The sequence below is a fragment of the Panthera onca genome, chromosome B3 (genome assembly GCF_046562875.1).
Source record: "Panthera onca isolate mPanOnc1 chromosome B3, mPanOnc1 haplotype 2, whole genome shotgun sequence".
NCBI lineage: Eukaryota > Metazoa > Chordata > Mammalia > Carnivora > Felidae > Panthera > Panthera onca.
This window is the reverse complement of record NC_138344.1, coordinates 19,470,151-19,488,466: the sequence shown is the minus strand read 5'-3', so window position 1 is coordinate 19,488,466 and position 18,316 is coordinate 19,470,151. Positions and strand designations below refer to the sequence as shown.

General features: G+C 48.5%; 1 protein-coding gene across 2 annotated transcripts in view; it reads left to right on the top strand.

Moving 5' to 3' along the window:
* PCSK6 (proprotein convertase subtilisin/kexin type 6) overlaps nt 1–18,316 on the top strand; it is a 191,543-nt gene that overhangs the window by 122,828 nt on the left and 50,399 nt on the right. For both annotated transcript variants that reach the window (XM_060617833.3, XM_060617834.3), the window contains exons 12-13: nt 6,517–6,705; nt 10,552–10,688. In XM_060617833.3, the coding sequence (XP_060473816.2) occupies nt 6,517–6,705; nt 10,552–10,688 (326 nt within the window). The remainder of the gene's footprint in view (nt 1–6,516; nt 6,706–10,551; nt 10,689–18,316) is intronic.

The following is an 18,316-nucleotide window of genomic DNA, read 5'->3' as shown; positions in this document are numbered from 1 at the left end:
CCAACTTCAGGACCCTTCTGTGCTGTGGCGCACAGCCTGGTTTGGCATCTTTTTTAAAAGCTAAAAGCCCCTCTTACTCTGACCTTTGGTCTGCCCTGTCTATACTGTGCAGATTGCCCACACGCCCCGCGTGGCACTTCTCTCCAGGGCATCTAACTGTGTGCACTCCTAGATGCTATATGAGCACCCTGCTTCTGGCTTCTTCCATCAGGGCATGGCTGGTATCCTAGGAAAACTCGTGCTCTGCTGTCCTGCCCTGGTGGGTGACCATACCTGGGTCCTCATATTTGTCCTGGTTCCTGACACCCCTTGAGACACTGGTGAATATTTGTAAGCTGCCTATTATCCTACAGCCCTTGACATTCCAAGCTTATTTTTTGCCACAAACCTGTTCCCCCCAAATTATAAATGCAACTTACTTCAAAAATTCGTATTTGAGGGCACCTGGGTGGCTCAGCCAGTTGAGCAGCTGACTCTTGATGTCGGCTCAGGTCATGATCCCAGGGTCGTGGAATCAAGCCCCACGTTAGGCTCTGCACTGAGAGTGGAGCCTGCTTTAGATTCTGTCTCTCTCACCCCCTCTGCCCCTCCTCCACTCACACTCTGTCTCTCCCTCTCTCTCTCTAAAATAAAATAATGAATAGTTTTTTAAAAAATTACTATTTGAATTCAAATAATACAGCCAGTTCTCAGTTAATGTTCTGTGAAGTCACCACAAACACTGACTTTGCAAATACAGAACCATCGCTTCTAAGAGAAATACAGGGTTAGGTTTGTGCAAGCCTCTGGCCACAGCATTTTTGTCAACTGATCCATACATCACCTTGTTTTATGTGTGTTTCTGTTTAAAAAAATTTTATTTACTATGTATTACTGATTCATTAACACTGGACTCAAGGCCAACAGCACTGTAACTCCTTCCTCAATGAAGCTCACCCAGCACACGTGTTTTCTCTGCAAGGCACATCACAGCTGTCCAATGCTTAGGAACCAGACAGCACCTCAGCACTCTGCTTGGGGGCCATTTTAAGCCATGAAGCCACCAACCAAAGGCACAAAAATATGAAAAACATGGCACTAAAAATAGATCACAAGAAGGACATTTGTTCACAGTATGAGAACTGAAAACAAAAGACAGAGTGTCGCCTTTGTTTGGCCTCAACTGGGAACGTGTGTATCTGGGCAGCTCAAACATTTTGCTGTTCTGCATATATCCACAAATGATCACAAAAGCACAAGTATTGATTTAGGCAAATTTCACGGAATCGTGAATAATGGGAAGTGACTGTATATCTTATTGTCTTTTTCACTCCCCATCAGACTGAATCTTAGAGCTGGAAGGAATGTTTAAGGCCAGCTAATTTAGCCCCTTGTTTCATACGGGGGGGGGGAGAAAAATAAACGTAAATTTAAACACTGTGTATTAAAGCACCTTACAACTTAATCATGAACAGCATGTCTAGATTAATGTACTGGATTAGTCTCTTTTTCTTTTCAAATTGTATTTCCAGCCTAAGTGATGTGCTGTGGTTTCATAATCAAAAGCAATTTCATCTAAGGAAGACCTGAAATGTAAGCTAATATGAAAGAATCTATCTATTTGGGATTCTGTGACCATCCTGCCAAGAACGTTCATCCTAGAACATATCGTAGATCTAAAAAGTGACCCAGAATTTTTTTACTGTCTACGTTCAGATCCCTCTGTGCCCTCCAACAGACCAAGTTGCTTTCCCACAGTTTAGTCTAACAGGAATGTCCCAATTAACCCCCCTCTACTCCAATATTACCCTTTAGAAGGTCTGTGAAAGGGTTACTGGTTGACCTTCCTTTTTTTTGAGAGAGAGAGAGAGAAAAAGAGTGTGTGCGAAAGTCAAAGCAGGGGAGGGGTAGGGGGGTGGGAGGCACAGAGAATCTCAAGCAGGTTTCATGCTGACAGCAGCCAGCCTGATGAGGGGCTCAAACTCATGAACCCTGAGACCAGGACCTGAGCCAAAGTCAGACACTCAACTGACTGAGCCATCCAGGTGCCCCTGGTTGACCTTCCATTGTAATGGTCGTCAGCCCAAGACAGATTCCAAATACAACATGGGGAAGGACCAGTCTGCCTTCCGATTCTGGTAGGTCTCCCACTCAGCATGATCTCAGAATTGTCTAGTGAGGAGCTGGGCCCAGCTCGCTTTGCCCACCCCGCCTCCAGCCCTGCAGCTTGGTAAGGCAGCATTGCTCTGGAAATGCTCTGCACCAGAGTACAGATCTGCCCTTGTAGCTGAGCTGGAGAGAGGTCTTCAAGGTGGGAGTTAGAAATATTGGCTTGGGAACACCTCGGTGGCTCAGTCGATTAAGCATCCTACTCTTAGTTTCAGCTCGGGCCATGATCTTACTGTTCATGAGATCGAGCCCGGTGTCCAGCTCTGTGCTGACAGTGGAATTCTCTTTCTCCCTCTCTCTGTCCCTCCCCCACTCATTCTCTTTCTCTCTCTCTTTCTCAAAAATAAATAAATAAACTTAAAAAAACAACATTTAAAAAAGAAAAAAGGAAGAAAGAAAAAGAAGAGGAAAAAAAAAGGAAAGAAGAAAAAAAAGAGAGGAAAAGAAAAGAAAAGAAAAGAAAAAAGAAAGACATACTAGCTTGTAGTATGTTCCCAGCCAGGGCAGAAAGACAAGAAGAACAATGCAGGGTTTCCACTGGTAGCTACCAACCTCCCCCTCTCCTTGCTTTCCCTGGCCATTTGGTGTGTAGGTATCCCTCACTTTTCAAAAGTTCACCTTACACCACTTGGCTTTTATGAAAGTCTTAGACCTGGAAGAAATATGCAGAGGATTTCTGCTTTTCCCAAAGAAAGGGCAGAAAGCGAAAATAGCATTCAGTATTGGTTTTGCAGCGAGCTGCTATAAAGTCATTGCACACCCTAAGCAGCAATAGTGGTGCCCCCAAACTCCTTCCCCGGGGAACTACACCCAGCATCTCAGCATCAAGCAGTCACAGCTTCGAACTGTATCTGTGAGCATCTGTGCTTTATCTCCATTTATTTTGTGCATCCATTAGCAGGACATTTCTTAAGGTATCAGAAAAACCTAAGAGAGGTGATTTGGGGGTGGATGGGGCGGGGCGTCTGGGAGTCCTCACATGTTTTTCCCATATAAATTAATGGTAATTGCTTCTTTGCTTAATGCCTTTGCTCTCAGCTTGAAAAAGATTTCATAGGAACACTCTACTTTCAGACAGCAGGGAAAACCCATACTTGAAAATATTTATCTTTGGCTCTGAATTTTACTGTGATGCTATCGGAGTCCAAGCATTGTGATTTGGTGAGTGCCTTGAATTTATTAAAGCGGATTTTGTTTCTACACATTTACAAGATGTTAGATGCTATTATACACTGGAGAAAAGTTCAGAGGTCAAAGGTCAGGAGGCACTAGGAAGTTATTGTCAAGACTGCTCCACCCTCAAGAGAAGGGAGCTGTTCACGAGACTTGAGGATAAAAGGAGAACATCTGGAGTATCAGTAATTAAGTCTGAAATGTGGTTCAACAGGAAGTGACAAGTCTGTCCTCAGAGATCTTTTCAAAGTAGGACAGTCTCCATAGTTTAAATATCTATCGCTGGGTCTGGAGATAGGTCTCTTGGGATTTTTTAACTCCTTGGGTTCTTTTAGGGCCCTTGGGGGATGGCCTTGCATACACAGACAACAATTACAGAATTTAATCACAGTGGGACGTTTTTAGTTATCTTGGGAACTTTAAGGCCTTTCTAAATCAGTTTTCATGGTTAAAATACAATTTAGCTGTGTTCGTGTGACAAAGATAACGCCCCCGCACCGTTTAAACTAAAAAATACACAGCTTTGCAGTCCACTTGCATTTTCTGTGTTATCTTTGAAATAACTGTACGATGGGGAATAACTTCCTTTTTTCTACCCATCAATGATTTCGCCTTCTGCATAGGAGTTAATCCTTACAGAGTGATGGCTTTTGATTTTCAGCTTCCCCATTCCTACTTGGAGTTTCTATCTGAAATACAGAAAAACTTCAACTTGACTATCCTGAAACATTTTAAAGCCTCCCCCTCACCTCCCTTCTCTTTATAGGAAATGTAAAAGCCCCTGATTTGGAATATTAGGTTATTTGTTCCAATAAGAACAATAAAAGGTGGGGAAGGTTAACTTCAAGTAAGGAGGGTAATGCCTCGTTGTCCTTGAGTGGATGTCCTGGGCTCCCCACCCTTTCCTAGAACTTGCAGAAATGAGGAGGTCTGGTGGCCTGTGACAGTGTGGGTTCATACAAACTGTTATAATTAGCCTTGTTCCCCAGAGAAAGGGACTCCTTGCCCCCCCAGGCAGGGGTAATGTCTTAAGTTTGAAAATCTAATCAGGCTGGGCTTTAGTTTCCAAAGGAAGGAGTTGTGGGCTGCCCACCCCCAGCCAGCCACCCTGCAGGCAGGGGCAAGGTGGCCTCCGGGCATTAGAGCAACCAAGCTTTCTGACCTCTGGGGTGGCCTAGCAGCTAGAGTCCAGTGGCAAGAATAAAAGTGTCAAATGCAAGAAGCTTTCATAATCTCACTATTTAACACTACTTGAGATGGTTTTTGTTGTTGTTGTTGTTGTTGTTGTTTTGTTGTTGTTTTTCTCTAGATGTCAACACTGTGGCTGGGGCACAGGGGAAGTGGGCAGGTGAGGGTGGGGTCTGTTTGCCATATCTTATACCCCTTCCTGTTCTCTGAAATCCTATGCCTTATCTTTAGGATTAAGAATGCCTCAGTGGGCAGGTGCCTGGGTGGCTCGGTTGAGCATCAGACTTCATTCGGCTCAGGTCATGATCTCACTCATGATCTCATGAGTTTGAGTCTGGCTTCAGGCTCTCTGCTGTCAGCATGGAGCCTGCTTCGGATCCTCTGTCCCCGTCTCTCTCTGCCCCTCCCCCATTTGTGCTCTCTCTTTCAAAAATAAATAAAACGTTAAAAAAAAAAAAAAAAAAGGAATTCCCTGGTGGGATTTCAGGTCTATTTCTAGGTCTATTTCTATCTCCCGAATGGCCAAAAGTTGGAGGGATAGCGCAGGTTTTTAAACTTTCTTATGGCTTTTGTTTCTGCTTTAGCTTGACCTTCCTCTTGGGCCCAGGAAAGGCCCTGCATCTGGCACAGCGGGGGGCCTGCTGACCTGTAAACACAGACAGGAAAATTTGGGAGAAGGCAGTGAAAGAAGTCAGCATCTCTAAATCAATTTATGATGCATGCAAATCATGTTTTCAAATATTTACAGAGTCTCTGAGGGAATTACATCACTGTTTATAACTGTTTTGATTGTTTTTTATGACTCAGGCCCTGTAGAGCCAAGCGATGTAATTCCTGAGAGATGCTGAGACTACGCTGCAAGCCTCCCCTCCCGAGCGGAAAGTCGGGGTGTAATGAGAAAAGCGCTCCCCTTAATAGACGGAGCTTGGCTGAGCAATGGGGGATTATTAATGTGCTGCTGGGTGGCAGGAGATCTTTCCTCAGTTTACAAGTGGTGGGGGCGGTGGGGGCAACCGTGGTAGCCCAGAATGGGCGGGAGCGCCTGGCCTGGATGTGGCAGGGCACGTGCAGGTGTGAGCTTTGTGTCTGCCTCCTCTGGGGAGTCTTAGAAGATTCTGGTGGAAATAAGCCATGAATGATTGGGGTTTGATGCTTGTCCTCAGATCCCATCCCATATGGCAAAACTTCCCTGACTTCATAAAGAGAACTGTCATCCATTCCTATCAGAGGACAGGGGAGGGAGGGGCCCCCAGTCTCCATGCACAGCAGTAGGGACTGGACCAGTTCCTGTCCATCTTCCATGACTCTGGTCCAGTCACTACAGCCTTGACCAGTGCAGTTAGCACAAGAGCACAATTCCAGCCCTTGACCATATCTCCTCATCCCCAGTGTCTTAAACACAAGTGTGGGTCCACACAGCATCCTTGTGGAACAGTGTGGAACAGAGGTGGGAGCAGTGAACTCCAGCCTCACCTCCCAGCTCTGCTCCTCAGTAGCTGTGTGACCTTCGGCATGATCCTTGACCTCTTTCTGGATTTAATAGATTAATCCTGGTAAATTCTCAGTGCCATGTCTAGCTTCTGGCATGCAATCAGTTCCGGAAATGTTTGCTGTTATTAGTCAGCTTGGTGACTTATATTATCAAGGCTGGTCTTTGAAACAAAGTAGTGGGGTTCTAAAGCCTGGCTCACCCCAGCAGTTGAGGAAATGAGGTGGCCAAAGGCTACTTAGAGAGAAGCCAGCTTGTGGGCACTGAGGGGGCCGATCACTGGGTATGTTAGCAGAGTCTGTATGAGAAGCCATTTTTGTGTCTCTAAGCAAATTCCAGGACAGCAAACATCTTCTGGGCCAGCAAGATAGCTCCACTGGGAGCACCCAAGAGTGGGACATCCAAGAGGGGCTAGAGCTCTCCTCCCTGGGAGTTCCTGGGAAGACCTGAGTCCATGGCCCTCACTCGAGACTTGGAGCTTCTGGTGTCACGTCCTGAGTCCCTCCCTCCTCTCCCAGGAGCATCCCTGTGGTGCAGACGCTTCGGACCACTGCCCTGACCACTGCCTGTGCGGACCACTCAGACCAGCGTGTGGGTTACCTGGAGCATGTGGTGGCTCGCATCTCTATTTCCCACCCACGCAGGGGAGACCTCCAGATCCACCTCATTTCTCCCTCGGGAACCAAGTCTCAACTCTTGGCAAAGAGGTAAGGCCAGGCTGGCCTAGTGGGGCAAAGGCTGGGGGTTGTCAGGAGGGCCTATCCAGCCCCAGGTCACAGTGCCCCTGCAGGGCCCTCCTCCCCAGGGCAGGTTGGTTCTTCAGCAGCTTCCTCTTGGAGATACTCAGATGTATACCCCACCAACCTGAAACCTGGCCTTCAAAACCGTCCTTCCTGGAAAACTTTTGTTTCCAGGCAGGAGAGATAAGGGGTTTGGAGAGATTTATGGAATTCTGGCTATGACTTAATTGCTCTTCAAAGTGCACCAGAGATCATTTTTCTCACATTCACTCGGCATCTGGAGTAAAAGCTTGTATTAGGGAAGGACTGCTTTGCCCGCTGAAGCTTCTGCACGGTTCTCCAGTTGTGGGGTGTGCTCTTGAACTTGTGTGGGCAGGAGGCTCTGCTCCATGGGAGACTGGCTCGCTTGGGGCGCTCAGTGGCTGCTCTCTACAGCCTTCTCACCCATGTGCCTGAGAGGGTCCCACTCAGGACCAATAAACAGTCTCTGAACTCTGGGGTCTCACATAGGCTTTGTGGAGAGCCATGGAGCCATTTCTTCCACAAAGTCAGAAACAAGAAAGAAGTACTTTGATGCATTTGTGTTGCTTGCAGGTAACTGGAGTGAGGGGATTAATGGGAGGTTGGGGGAGGGGGCAAGGGGGACTGGGGCTTCCTTCCAGCCCCTTCTAGCTAAGAGGCAGAGGGAAAAAGAAAGGTTTCAGGACAAACCAGCACTTCCAGCTTCTCTTGAAAAACAGCTGGCAACTGTGTCCCCCGCCGCCTCAGGAAGCACCCTGCCACTACCTGTCCTCTGGGCCGTGGCCCCACTGCCTGCTTGCCCACACTGGGCCCACATGACCCATTTGGGTTCCCTGCCTGGGGCTGCAGCCATATTTGGTCTGTAGGATTCAGAAAATGGGGGTTGAGTGAAGGCCTCCATTCAGGACCAGGTAGGAGTTGCCATTTCTCTTAGCCCCCTTCCACCCCACCCCTACTTTGCGTAAGACAGAGAGATTGCCTGCAGAGATGAAAGGCTGAATGCTCTTGCCAGCCAGTTGTCTGAAGGAGTGGGGAGTTTGTCCTCTGGAACCAGCCCTGAGACCAGATCCTGGCTTCATGGGTTCCAAGGGCTTGGCCATCAGGCTCAGTCCCCACCAGGTTAGGTTCCACCCTCGTAGAATGAGAGCGACAGGGGGCATCTCTCCCTCCTGAAGGTAGGCCTAGGCCACACTCTGCCTCTGCCCTTGGGAGACCAGCAAGGCTGTGAGCAGTTTGAGAGTGCCAGCTGGCAAGCCAACGCTTTATTTATGCTATTTTGCAACCAGAGTTGCTATTATTATTACTGGAACTTTTAGAGATTTCATCTAAAAGTCCAAATTTCTAGCATTCCTTGAAACATTGAAGTTCTCTGATAAGGGCCCTCATTCCCTGTTCAAACACCAGACTGGAGCTGGGCGGATGGGCGGGGCCACTTCAAGGCACCTTAGGTCCCCGTCCTTACAGTAGCACGGAGGCCAGGCACAGGCTCCACTTCTCTGGGCTCTCATGAAGTCACCTTCCTAGAGCCCCCTTTGCTCCATGCTGCACACCAGGAGGCATCTAAGGTGGTGAGGCCTGACTTCGAGGCAGGAGCTGGATCCAGGCACCAAATGGTGACCTGGGTTGACCAAGAGCCACAGTGAGGCTTAGGGGTTGGGGCGGCAGGTCAGAGGCCAGCAGGGCAGCAGTGACCTGCGAGGACCCACGCCGAGATGGGCTGTGGGCCCAGAGAGGTGAGATTATACCCTGCTCCTTCACCTCCTGGCTGGGCACCCAGGAGTCACCCATTTCTCCTCCCTTTATCCCTCACCTCTGGAAATGTCATTTCACTCCCATCACAGTCCAGAATGCTACAAGCACTGGATGCTGATGATGTAGATGAAAATGCCCGGCACATGCAGCTGCCCTCCCTCCCTGTCCTGCTTACATCCACCTGACCTGGAAGAACCTTCCAGCACCCCAGCATCCCCCCCGCCTGGCCCCTGTGCACTCTGCTCTCCTCCCCTTCTAACCTCCGTCCTGTTCAAGGCCAGTGTGTGCCCCTTAGATGGGAACGAGCAGGGCCTGCCAAGTTCATTCACTTCAAGACTACCCATTAGCTAGGAGGTGCTGTACCTGTGCCATCAAGCACTTGAAACCTGCCTTGAGGCCATTTGGCAGTCATCTGAGTCTTGGGAATTTGTTTTTTTCCAAGGCACGGAGTTTGTGATTATATCAAGAGTTTGTATTTGGGCGATGTATTACTTCTACTTTATTTCGCATCTTGCTCAATACGGCAGCTTTTTCAGGTTGCCAGATTTTTTTTCACCAAGAGTTAAGTTGACATTTCGTTAAGTACTTCAGCCCTTAGAAGACAATTTGTCTTTGTTCTGTCCAGGCGGGTCAGGTTCAGTTTGGCATCGTGTGTGAAAATCAGCCTTGACCTTTGCAGTTTCTTAGAAGAACGTACAGGGTGTGGCCCTCCCCCTCACTATTCGCCAAGCGAAGAACATTCTTCCGTTAAAGGTTTTTATACATTCGTTGGATGTTCGGAGAACACCCAAATCAGGCATCCAGTCTTACATCACACCAAATATGTATCTGAACTTCTGATGACAAATAAAGAGCTCTTGGGTAAAGACAGTGTTCCACAATAGAGCTAGAAAATTAGACTGGGAAGGAAGAGTAAGAGAGAAGAACCTGAGATTGTTTCTTCCAAGGAGAGGAGACTAAGCAGGGCACAGGGTGTGGGAAGAAAGAGAGTGCCCATAACTTGCTTCCTGTTTCCTGCTCAAGTCAAAGAAGAGGAAATGGATCTGGGTTGAAGTCCGGAAGGACCTTGGGGTAGCAAAGGACCAAGGGAGGCTCATCAGAACCTATAAGGGGAGGCTTGCTGAGGGGCGGGAGCTCCTGTGCCTCCCCGTGCTGCACCCAGGGGTGCCTCCCACCCACACTGGAGAACAACCAGGCCTCTTATGTCATCTCTTCCAAATGCACCTGTTGAAGTCTGTTAAGCCCTGGAGAGTTGCACGTTTCTCCTTCTTTGTATCTCCTGGAGAATAGCACGTAAGAGCTGGGTCCATGAGAGATGTGAAGGTTTCATTCGTTCCATAAGCCAGCATTTTAGAAAGGTTTCCTCTGTGATGCCCTAGGTGTTTAAGTCAAAGAATCATGTGGCCTAGCCTCTTTCTGCCTTTGTGCACCCAGGCATTGGTCCAGATCCTCTGTAGGAGGGAAGGGGTAGGAAGGAACCAAACACCTGAAGGAACATGGGGTGGGGGGGTGGGGGGTTTGAGGACCTTCTTTGGTAATCTCTTACACACCTCCCTGTGCTGGAAAGAACAAAGACAGGAGTCCGAATGCCGTTGAGTGAGTCCCAGCTCAGCTGGTTCCTGGCTGTTGGACCTGCCATGAATCACTACCCTTGGGATCTCTCCATCAGTAAACTAGGATGGCAGGAAGAGCCCATCGCTGGCTGAGTCCGTCTCATGTTGGGCATCTGTAAGTCCTGCCAGCCTGCCTACCTCTCAGAATGTTCAGGGGACCCAATGGGATAATGGAGGTGAAGCTGCTGTCCAGGGCTGTGTCGTAATACGAGGGTTTGAAAGCGGTCACCATTGTACCTGCACCTGTGCCTGTGCTGAGGGCCAGGCTCTTTTTCCTTCCGTTCTCAGACCTGCTGCCCTGGAGGTGCCACTCAGCTGAATAGTACTGTCACCTAAGTAATTATGAGCTGGGAGAGAGCCCTCCTCGGCCTGCTCCACCCCCTCCTTTCCAGATCCTTGTGTTCTCACCCCGAGTCTCCAATTGCAGATTGCTGGATCATTCCAATGAAGGGTTTACAAACTGGGAATTCATGACCGTGCACTGCTGGGGAGAAAAGGCCGAGGGGGAATGGACCTTGGAAATCCAAGACATGCCGTCCCAGGTCCGCAACCCCGAGAAGCAAGGTCAGTTGTTCTCAGGAATTTCCAGACCACTTTTATTATTTCTACCTTTTTGTTAACTCAGACTTTTATTTAACTTGTGTCTCTCATAATTCTTTCTTTTCTTTTTCTTCTTCTTTTTTTTTTATGGAGGTAAAATTCACCATTTAAATCCTTTTAAAGTGTGTAACTAGGGGCGCCTGGGTGGCTCAGTCAGTTAAGCGTCCGACTTGGGCTCAGGTGATGATCTCACGGTTCGTGAGTTCGAGCTCCACGTCAGGCTCTGTGCTGACAGCTCAGAGCCTGGAGCCTGCTTGGGATCTGTGTCTCCCTCTCTCTGCCCCTCCCCTGCTCATGCTCTGTCTCTCCCTCTCTCTCAAAAATAAATACACATTAAAAAATAAATAAATAAAGTGTGTAACTAAATGTCCTTCAGTACATTCACAGTGTTTTACAACTTACCACTTAACTAAATCCAGAACTTTGTCATCACCCCAAAGGGATACCCCATACCCACTAAGCAGACACTCCCCATTCTCCCAGCCCCCAGCAACCCCTAATCTACTTGCTGTATCCATGGATTTGCCTCTTCTGGATGTTTCATGTAAATGGAATCACACAATATGTCACCTTTCATGTACAGTTAGCATAATGTTTATAGTATGTATCATACTTCATGCCCTTTCATGACTAAATACAATTTAATTATGTGTAAATAATTGCATCTATAACATTTTGTTTATCCTTTCATGAGTTGATGGACAGCTGGGTTCTTTCTACTTAATGACTGTTAGGAATAATGCTGCTTTGAACATCCACATGTAAGTCTTTATGTGGGCATACATTTTCAGTTCTCTTGGTTGTATACGTAAGAATGGAATTGCTGGGTTATATAGTAATTCTATGTTTGACTTTTTGGAGAACCATCAAACTGTTCTCTGCAGTGCTGTACCATTTTATATTCCTATCAGCACTATATGAGGATTTTAGTTTCTCTCTGTCATCATCAGCTCTTGTTTTATCATATCCATTTTCTTATTATAGACATCCTAGTGGGTGTGAAGTATATCTCGTTATGGTTTTGATTTGCACTAATTCCCCTAATGACTAATAATGCTGACCATCTTTTCATGGGCTTATTGCCCACTTTTATCTTCTTTGGAGAAATGTGTATTCATATCTTTTGCTTATTTTAAAACTGGGTTGTTTGTCTTTTATTATGGAGTTGTAAGAGGGTTTTTTTTAATGTTTTTATTTATTTTTTAGAGAGAGACAGAGCACAAGCGGGGGAGGGGCAGAGAGAGAAGGAGACCCAGAATCCAAAGCAGGCTCCAGGCTCTGAGCTGTTGGCACAGAGCCTGACACAGGGCTCGAACTCGCGAACAGCGAGATCATGACCTGAGCAGAAGTCAGACACTTAACCGACTGAGCCACCCAGGCGCCCCAATGGTTGGAATTTTGATAGAGATTTCACTGAATCTAGTTCAGTTTGGGGAGAATTGCCATCTTTACAAAATTGAGTTCTCCCATCCGTGAACACAATTTATTTATTTATTTTGACTTATCTCGACCTTCTTTCATTTCTATCAACATTGTTTTGTGGCTGTCAGTCCACATGCCTTGTACATCCTTGGTGACATTTATTCCTAAGTATTTTGTTCTTTTTGATGCTATTGTAAATGGAATGGTTTTCTTACTTTTGCTTTCAGATTGTTTTTTTTTTCCTCTGGGATGGTAGCCTTTCCTAACTCTCCTTTTGGGTCATAATCTTTTCTTGAACTGATCTGTATTGAATTCCTACTTTGGGCCAGGCACTGATGGAGGTGATGAGGCTACACCAGGAGAGAAAATGAGAATAATCATTGCGTCTTCTGCCATAGTCACCAACCGCAGTCTCTGATGTCTTCACATATCTCTCTGTTGGATTGGGATTTGTAGTAAAGGGACAGGGACTATGCTGTCTGTGGAGACAGTTCTCTGAAGTTTGCTTTCACCGTTCTGTTGTCCCTAGGGGCCTGCTTCTTGATCACCCTAGAACCTTCCCCTGCCCTGGTCCTTTTCTGAGTTTTCATGAAGCACAATTTCAGAGAATTTTTTTTTAACCAGGAAGAACAGAAGAGCATTGACTTGCCTCATGCAGAAAATTGATTTTATTATTATTATTTTTTTTTGTGAGAGAGAGAAAGAATGATCAAGAGAGAACAAGAGGGGGAGGGGCAGACAGAGAGGGAGACAGAATCTGAAGCAGGCTCCAGGCTCTGAGCTGTCAGCACAGAGCCCGATGCGGGGCTCAAACTCACGAGTCACAAGATCATGACCTGAGACGAAGTCAAATGCTTAACTGACTGAGCCACCCAGATGCCCCCAGAAAATTGACTTAAATTTTTTTTTTAATCTTTATTTATTTTTGAGAGAGAGACAGAATGTGAGCAGGGGAGGAGCAGAGAGAGAGGGAGACACAGAATCTGAAGCAGGCTCCAGGCCCTGAGCTGTCAGCACAGAGCCTGATGTGGGGCTCAAACTCACGAATCATGAGATCATGACCTGAGCCGAAGTCAGACACCCAACTGACTGAGCCACCCAGGCACCCCGAAAATTGACTTTAAATGATCAAATCATCTATAAGACCCTGCCTGCCCCCAGTCACTTTCTTTCTGCCTCTAGGATAATAACTATTTTGAAAAAAAGTTACTATAACAGTCTAAAAATACAAAGATGCAAAATTTTACATCACTTGAAATTCAAATTAAATCACTTGAAATTGAAAGTTTATTTATTTTGAGAGAGAGAGAGAGAGAGAGAGAGAGAGAGAGAGAGAGAAAGGAGGGGAGGGACATAGAGAGGGAGAGAGAGAATCCCAAGCAGGCTTTGCGCTGCCAGCACAGAGCCCGATTGGGGGCTCGAACCCATGAACCATGAGAACGTGACCTGAGACGAAACCAAGAGTCGGATGCTCAACCCACTGAACCACCCAGGCACCCGAAATTCACATATTTTTAAAGTAGGAGTTCCTGAACTCTTTTAAAACCCTTAAGTGCACTGACCTACCATTGAAAGTCGAGGATCAGCGTCTCATGCCAGCTGCAGCCACAAGCATCGCGTGCTCCTCGGGTACAAGGTGTTGTTCCTGTGCCATCAGCACTGCCACTTGCACCCAGATGGATGCGTCTGTGGAGCTGTGTGTTCACACAGCACAGCTTGTCCATCGGAAGCTAAGGCCCATGTCTATCGCGGGGAAGAGCGTGCACACCGTTGTGATTCTGGTAGATATTTATTTACACTTCTAAGAACTTTGCAAGTCAGGGTCCCTGTCAGGACCTCAGTGTCCTGGACTGTGAAACAGAGCTGAGCTAGATGTTCTCTGAGCCCTCATAGAGGACCTGCCTGTCTCTGAAGCAGTGGCTCGTGTGGCACGTCCACATCCTGGAGGGGGCTCTGCTGGCCTGAGGTTACCCCTCCCCTCTCTCCAGCCTGCCCACATCCCAGTCCTCTTTAGGACCAGCTGGAGACATCCTCTTCCTGCAGGGGTGGGTGGGCGGCAAGATGGGCAGGCACCTACGAGATCCCCACACCCCCTGGACCGGCACTGCCTGCAGGCGGCTTTATCAGCATGCAGGTGCTGATGTGGTGTGTCCAGTGGTGCCCGAGATCCTGCAAGACCACATTGCACCTGGCGCTGTAGGCCACTGCAAGGATTGGTGGGAAGCCACTGGGGGCTTTTAGGCAGAGGAGAGAGACAGTGTGAACTTCTCTGTTACTAGGTTCACCCCTGCCAGTTTGGTCGGACTACTCTGAACTGTGGTTGGAGTAGAGGAGAGGCACAGTTAAGGGGTCATCACGATGGGAGAGGAAGGTGACTCAGACCAGGGTGGTGGCAGTGGAGTGGTCAGATTCCCGAAGCCGTGTTGAGAGGGCCTGCTGACAGGTAAGATACGGGCTGTGAGGGCAGAGAGGGGACATGGACGACTCCAGAAGTTTGGTTTTGTTCTGGGCAAGAACGGACCCGCAGTTTCCTGGATCTGGAACGCTGCAGGGGAGGGGGTGATGGAGAGAAGATTGGGAGCTTAGTTTAGGGCAGGGGGTTCCATGGAAGATTCCTATGACAAATCCAGATAGAGATGTGTACCTGGATGGAGGTCTGGGCTGGAAGTACACATTTGGCAAGTAGCTGGTAGTGAAAGCCACAAGTGTGCCCGCACTCTCCCAGGGGGTGAGTGGGGATACCCTGCCGCCCTGCAGGGGTGGGCACTGGAGGGAAATCTACCTATGTAATGATGATTCTCGCAAGTGCAAGTACTGAGCTGTGGGGTTGCTTCAGTGCCCAGCACAGAACTATGCGCCACGCACCCCCTACGTCCCTTCCCACCGCCTCTGCTCCCTGTCTCCTGCCTGCACAGCACTCTCCAGCCCTGCCCTCATCTTTCACCCTGATCTCTGGAACCTTGTCTGCTGGCTTCCCCGTATTCCCAATGCCTCCTGCTGTGCGGATCATCATAGGTGCGCAGTGGTTGTTTGGTGAATGAGTGAGTACAGTTGGAATCTTTTGTGATCACCACATGACCAGCTGCTTTACATACTACAGTGGACACAGGCTTAGAGATGCAGGGGATACCTCCCGAGGGCAGCCCCACAGTAAGTCCTGAAACAGGCCAATGCCCTTCCTTGGGCATGGTTAGAACCTGCATCTTTGGCTGGTTGAGACAGGAACAGAATAAGCTCTCTTAGCTCTGACCTTCTGTGGCTTATTGGAATTTGGGGGACCGGGGCACACTAAGCGCCTGTGTGTTCCTGAGCAGTTCCCATGGCGTTTCATTCGCACAAGCTTTGCCCTGCAGGGAGGTGCCACTCCTGAGATGGCCTTTGCAGAAACAAACAGCAGGCAAGTGGCCTGCCGCTGGTGCCTTACTGCCCTCCCCTCTTTCTGTGTGTGAGGAGAATGGGTTCCTCTCTCCGGGCTGTGCACGCTCAGCACATCCAGGCATTAGCGCCTCCTCCCTGTGCACAGGTGGACTTAGTCTTGATTCCAACAGCATCTCTCCAGAGTACAGGGAAGAAGAGAAAAAAGAATGAGAAGTGTCTTTCAACCAGTCTGGCTTTCAAAGCAGGGCTATCCTCGGGGGTGCCTGGGTGGCTCAGTCAGTTAAGCGTCCAACTTCGGCTCGGGTCATGATCTCAGTTTGTGGGTTTGAGCCCCGCTCTGACAGCTCGGAGCCTGGATACTGCTTCAGATTCTGTGTCTCCCTCTCTCTCTCCCTCTGTCCCTCCCACTCTCATGCTGTGTCTGTCTCTCTCTCAAAAATAAAATAAAAAATTTAAAAAGCGCATTATTAACAAAGCAGGGCTGTCCCCAACACTTACAAGTTTAGGTCGGTCTGGCAGTGTCTGTCGGGGACCTCAGCCATAGAAGGTGACACCAGTTAACGAAAGTTTCCTACTGACTGCAGCATTCTGGGGCCCAAGAGAAATGCAGACCTGGGAGCTGCCTATGGGTGTTGTCCGTTGGTGCCCAGGGTGTGATTGATCCCAAAGCACATGTCTTTCCCTCCCTGGTTTTCCAGTCACCGCCAGCCTCAGTGCCAAGATTAATGCAGCAAACACAAAGACTGGCTGGCCAGAAGGAGCAGCACTGTTCTCATTTCTCTACAGTGCTCCTGAGACCCTATTTCGGGAGCAAGGTGCTGGGTTCTGTATCGTTCACTTCAATACCCCTCAAATCTCTGCAACTTACATAATTGCTTAAAAAAAAAAAAGAAAAAAGAAAACAACTCCATTTCAATGGTGTGCTATGTGATAGTACTATGAAATCTCAGCTAAGACCACAGCTTATTAAATAACTGAGTCTTCTGAATATGCTAGCTCAAAGAATACTCACCCCTGTCAGATTGAACCTGGTTTGTGTCATTCGTTTTAAAACTATTTCTTAGAAACTGAGTAGCTGATGAGTTCATTCATTGTCCTCTTCAGTTCCTGGGCCAGGGGAAGGGTGTGTCTTCTCCCAAGATCAGTCTCCTCTGGGAGACAAGGGAGGAAGGGAATTGAGAGCACATCCTGATTCACAGCTGTGTTGTGTTTACAAAAGTGGCTTTTCATTCATTCCTGTGTTGAGCACACCTTCACTGAACTTTACTGAGTGCCGGATCTGGACTCGCTAGGACCTCAGCACCCTCACTGGGGAAGCAGGTGTGGGCCCAGGTGTGGAAGACTAGGCTCCCTGAGGCATCCGGGGTGGGCGTGCAAGCCGAGCACTACGCAGGCCACCCAGTTACCATCCAGAGCCTGCAAGGCCTGAGACAGGGTGCTGGCTGGTGGTGATGCAGCCAGAGCAGAGGTCTCTCCTTGCAGACCATCTTTCAGAGAAGCATGGCTGCGTTTTAGAATGTTTGCATCTGGAATGCTCAAAATTTTAAGTTTGGGTCTTCCTGAATGCAGAAAGTTCCAGTCCTCTGAGAAATGTGTGCACTTCCTTCTCCCGCATCTGGTTTGGAACAGGCCTGGGGTCGGATCCTCATGTTCCCACTTTTCCCAAATCTCTGATGTCTTGGTCAATTCAGACTGCTCTACCAAAGTGCCGTAGACCGGGTGGCTTATAAACAACAGAAGTTCTTTCTTCACAGTTCTGGAAGCTGGGAAGTCTGAGATCAGGCTGCCAGCACAGTTGGGTTCTGGGGACGTCTCTCTTCCCAGCCGCCTCCTTTTTATATCCTTGCACGGCGGAAGCTCAGCAAGCTAACTTTCTGGGGTCACTTTTGGTAGGACACTAATCCCATTCATGAGGGCTCCACCCTCCTGACCTAATCACCTCCCTACTGCCCCACCACCTGATACTATCACGTTGGGGTCAGGTTCCAACATATGAATTTTGGGGAACACACGCATTCAGTCCATAATGGCACCTGGCCTCACCACTGCCTTTCCTCCTACCAGATGAGGATGAACACATCTTGATGAGGATTTGCATAGAAGGTGATGACCCAGGCCAAGTAACTAAGGATAGGGGTCCCCCTATCCTGCCCTCCTCACCTCAGAGCCCACATTGGTGGTAACACGAGGCTTTGCCTCGTGCACCTGCACTACCGGGGCCAGCCTCCCTGCTCAGGTAGGCATCCTGCTTAGTACCCTCAGACACGGGGACGCCCCCACCACCTCCTCGTGACCTGGGGCTCCTGCAAGCACTCCGATGCCCACGGCTCTGCTCAGCTGGAAGTGAGTTTGGCCCTGAGCAGCACTAGGGATGTCTTTGCTCGTTTCTTCTCTCATTCATTGGCACACCCTTACTGAGACTGCCTGTGGGCAACACGCCAGATCTGCTGGGCACGCAGAGGCAGAAGCCTGCTTCTTCATGCTTCACCTCTGCACCCTGTTCCGCCCTGCGGTTTCAGCTCTGTGCCCGGCACGGAGAGCCCAAGCAGGGCTGTGGTGTGTTTCCATCCTGGGCTCACACTTACTTTATAACCACGAGCCCCACCTGAAGAGCTTGGGTGCCTCCCGTTGTCTTCACCTGTGAGGGGGGTTGTAAGACATCAACCTGAAATGGAAAAAAAATTCAAGCACGCTTTCCAATCCCCCTTCTCTAATGGACACCATGTATCGTATTCCATGGCTCCAATGGGTTTTCGTTTTACATGGTGTTCACATAGTAATACACAGGCAGA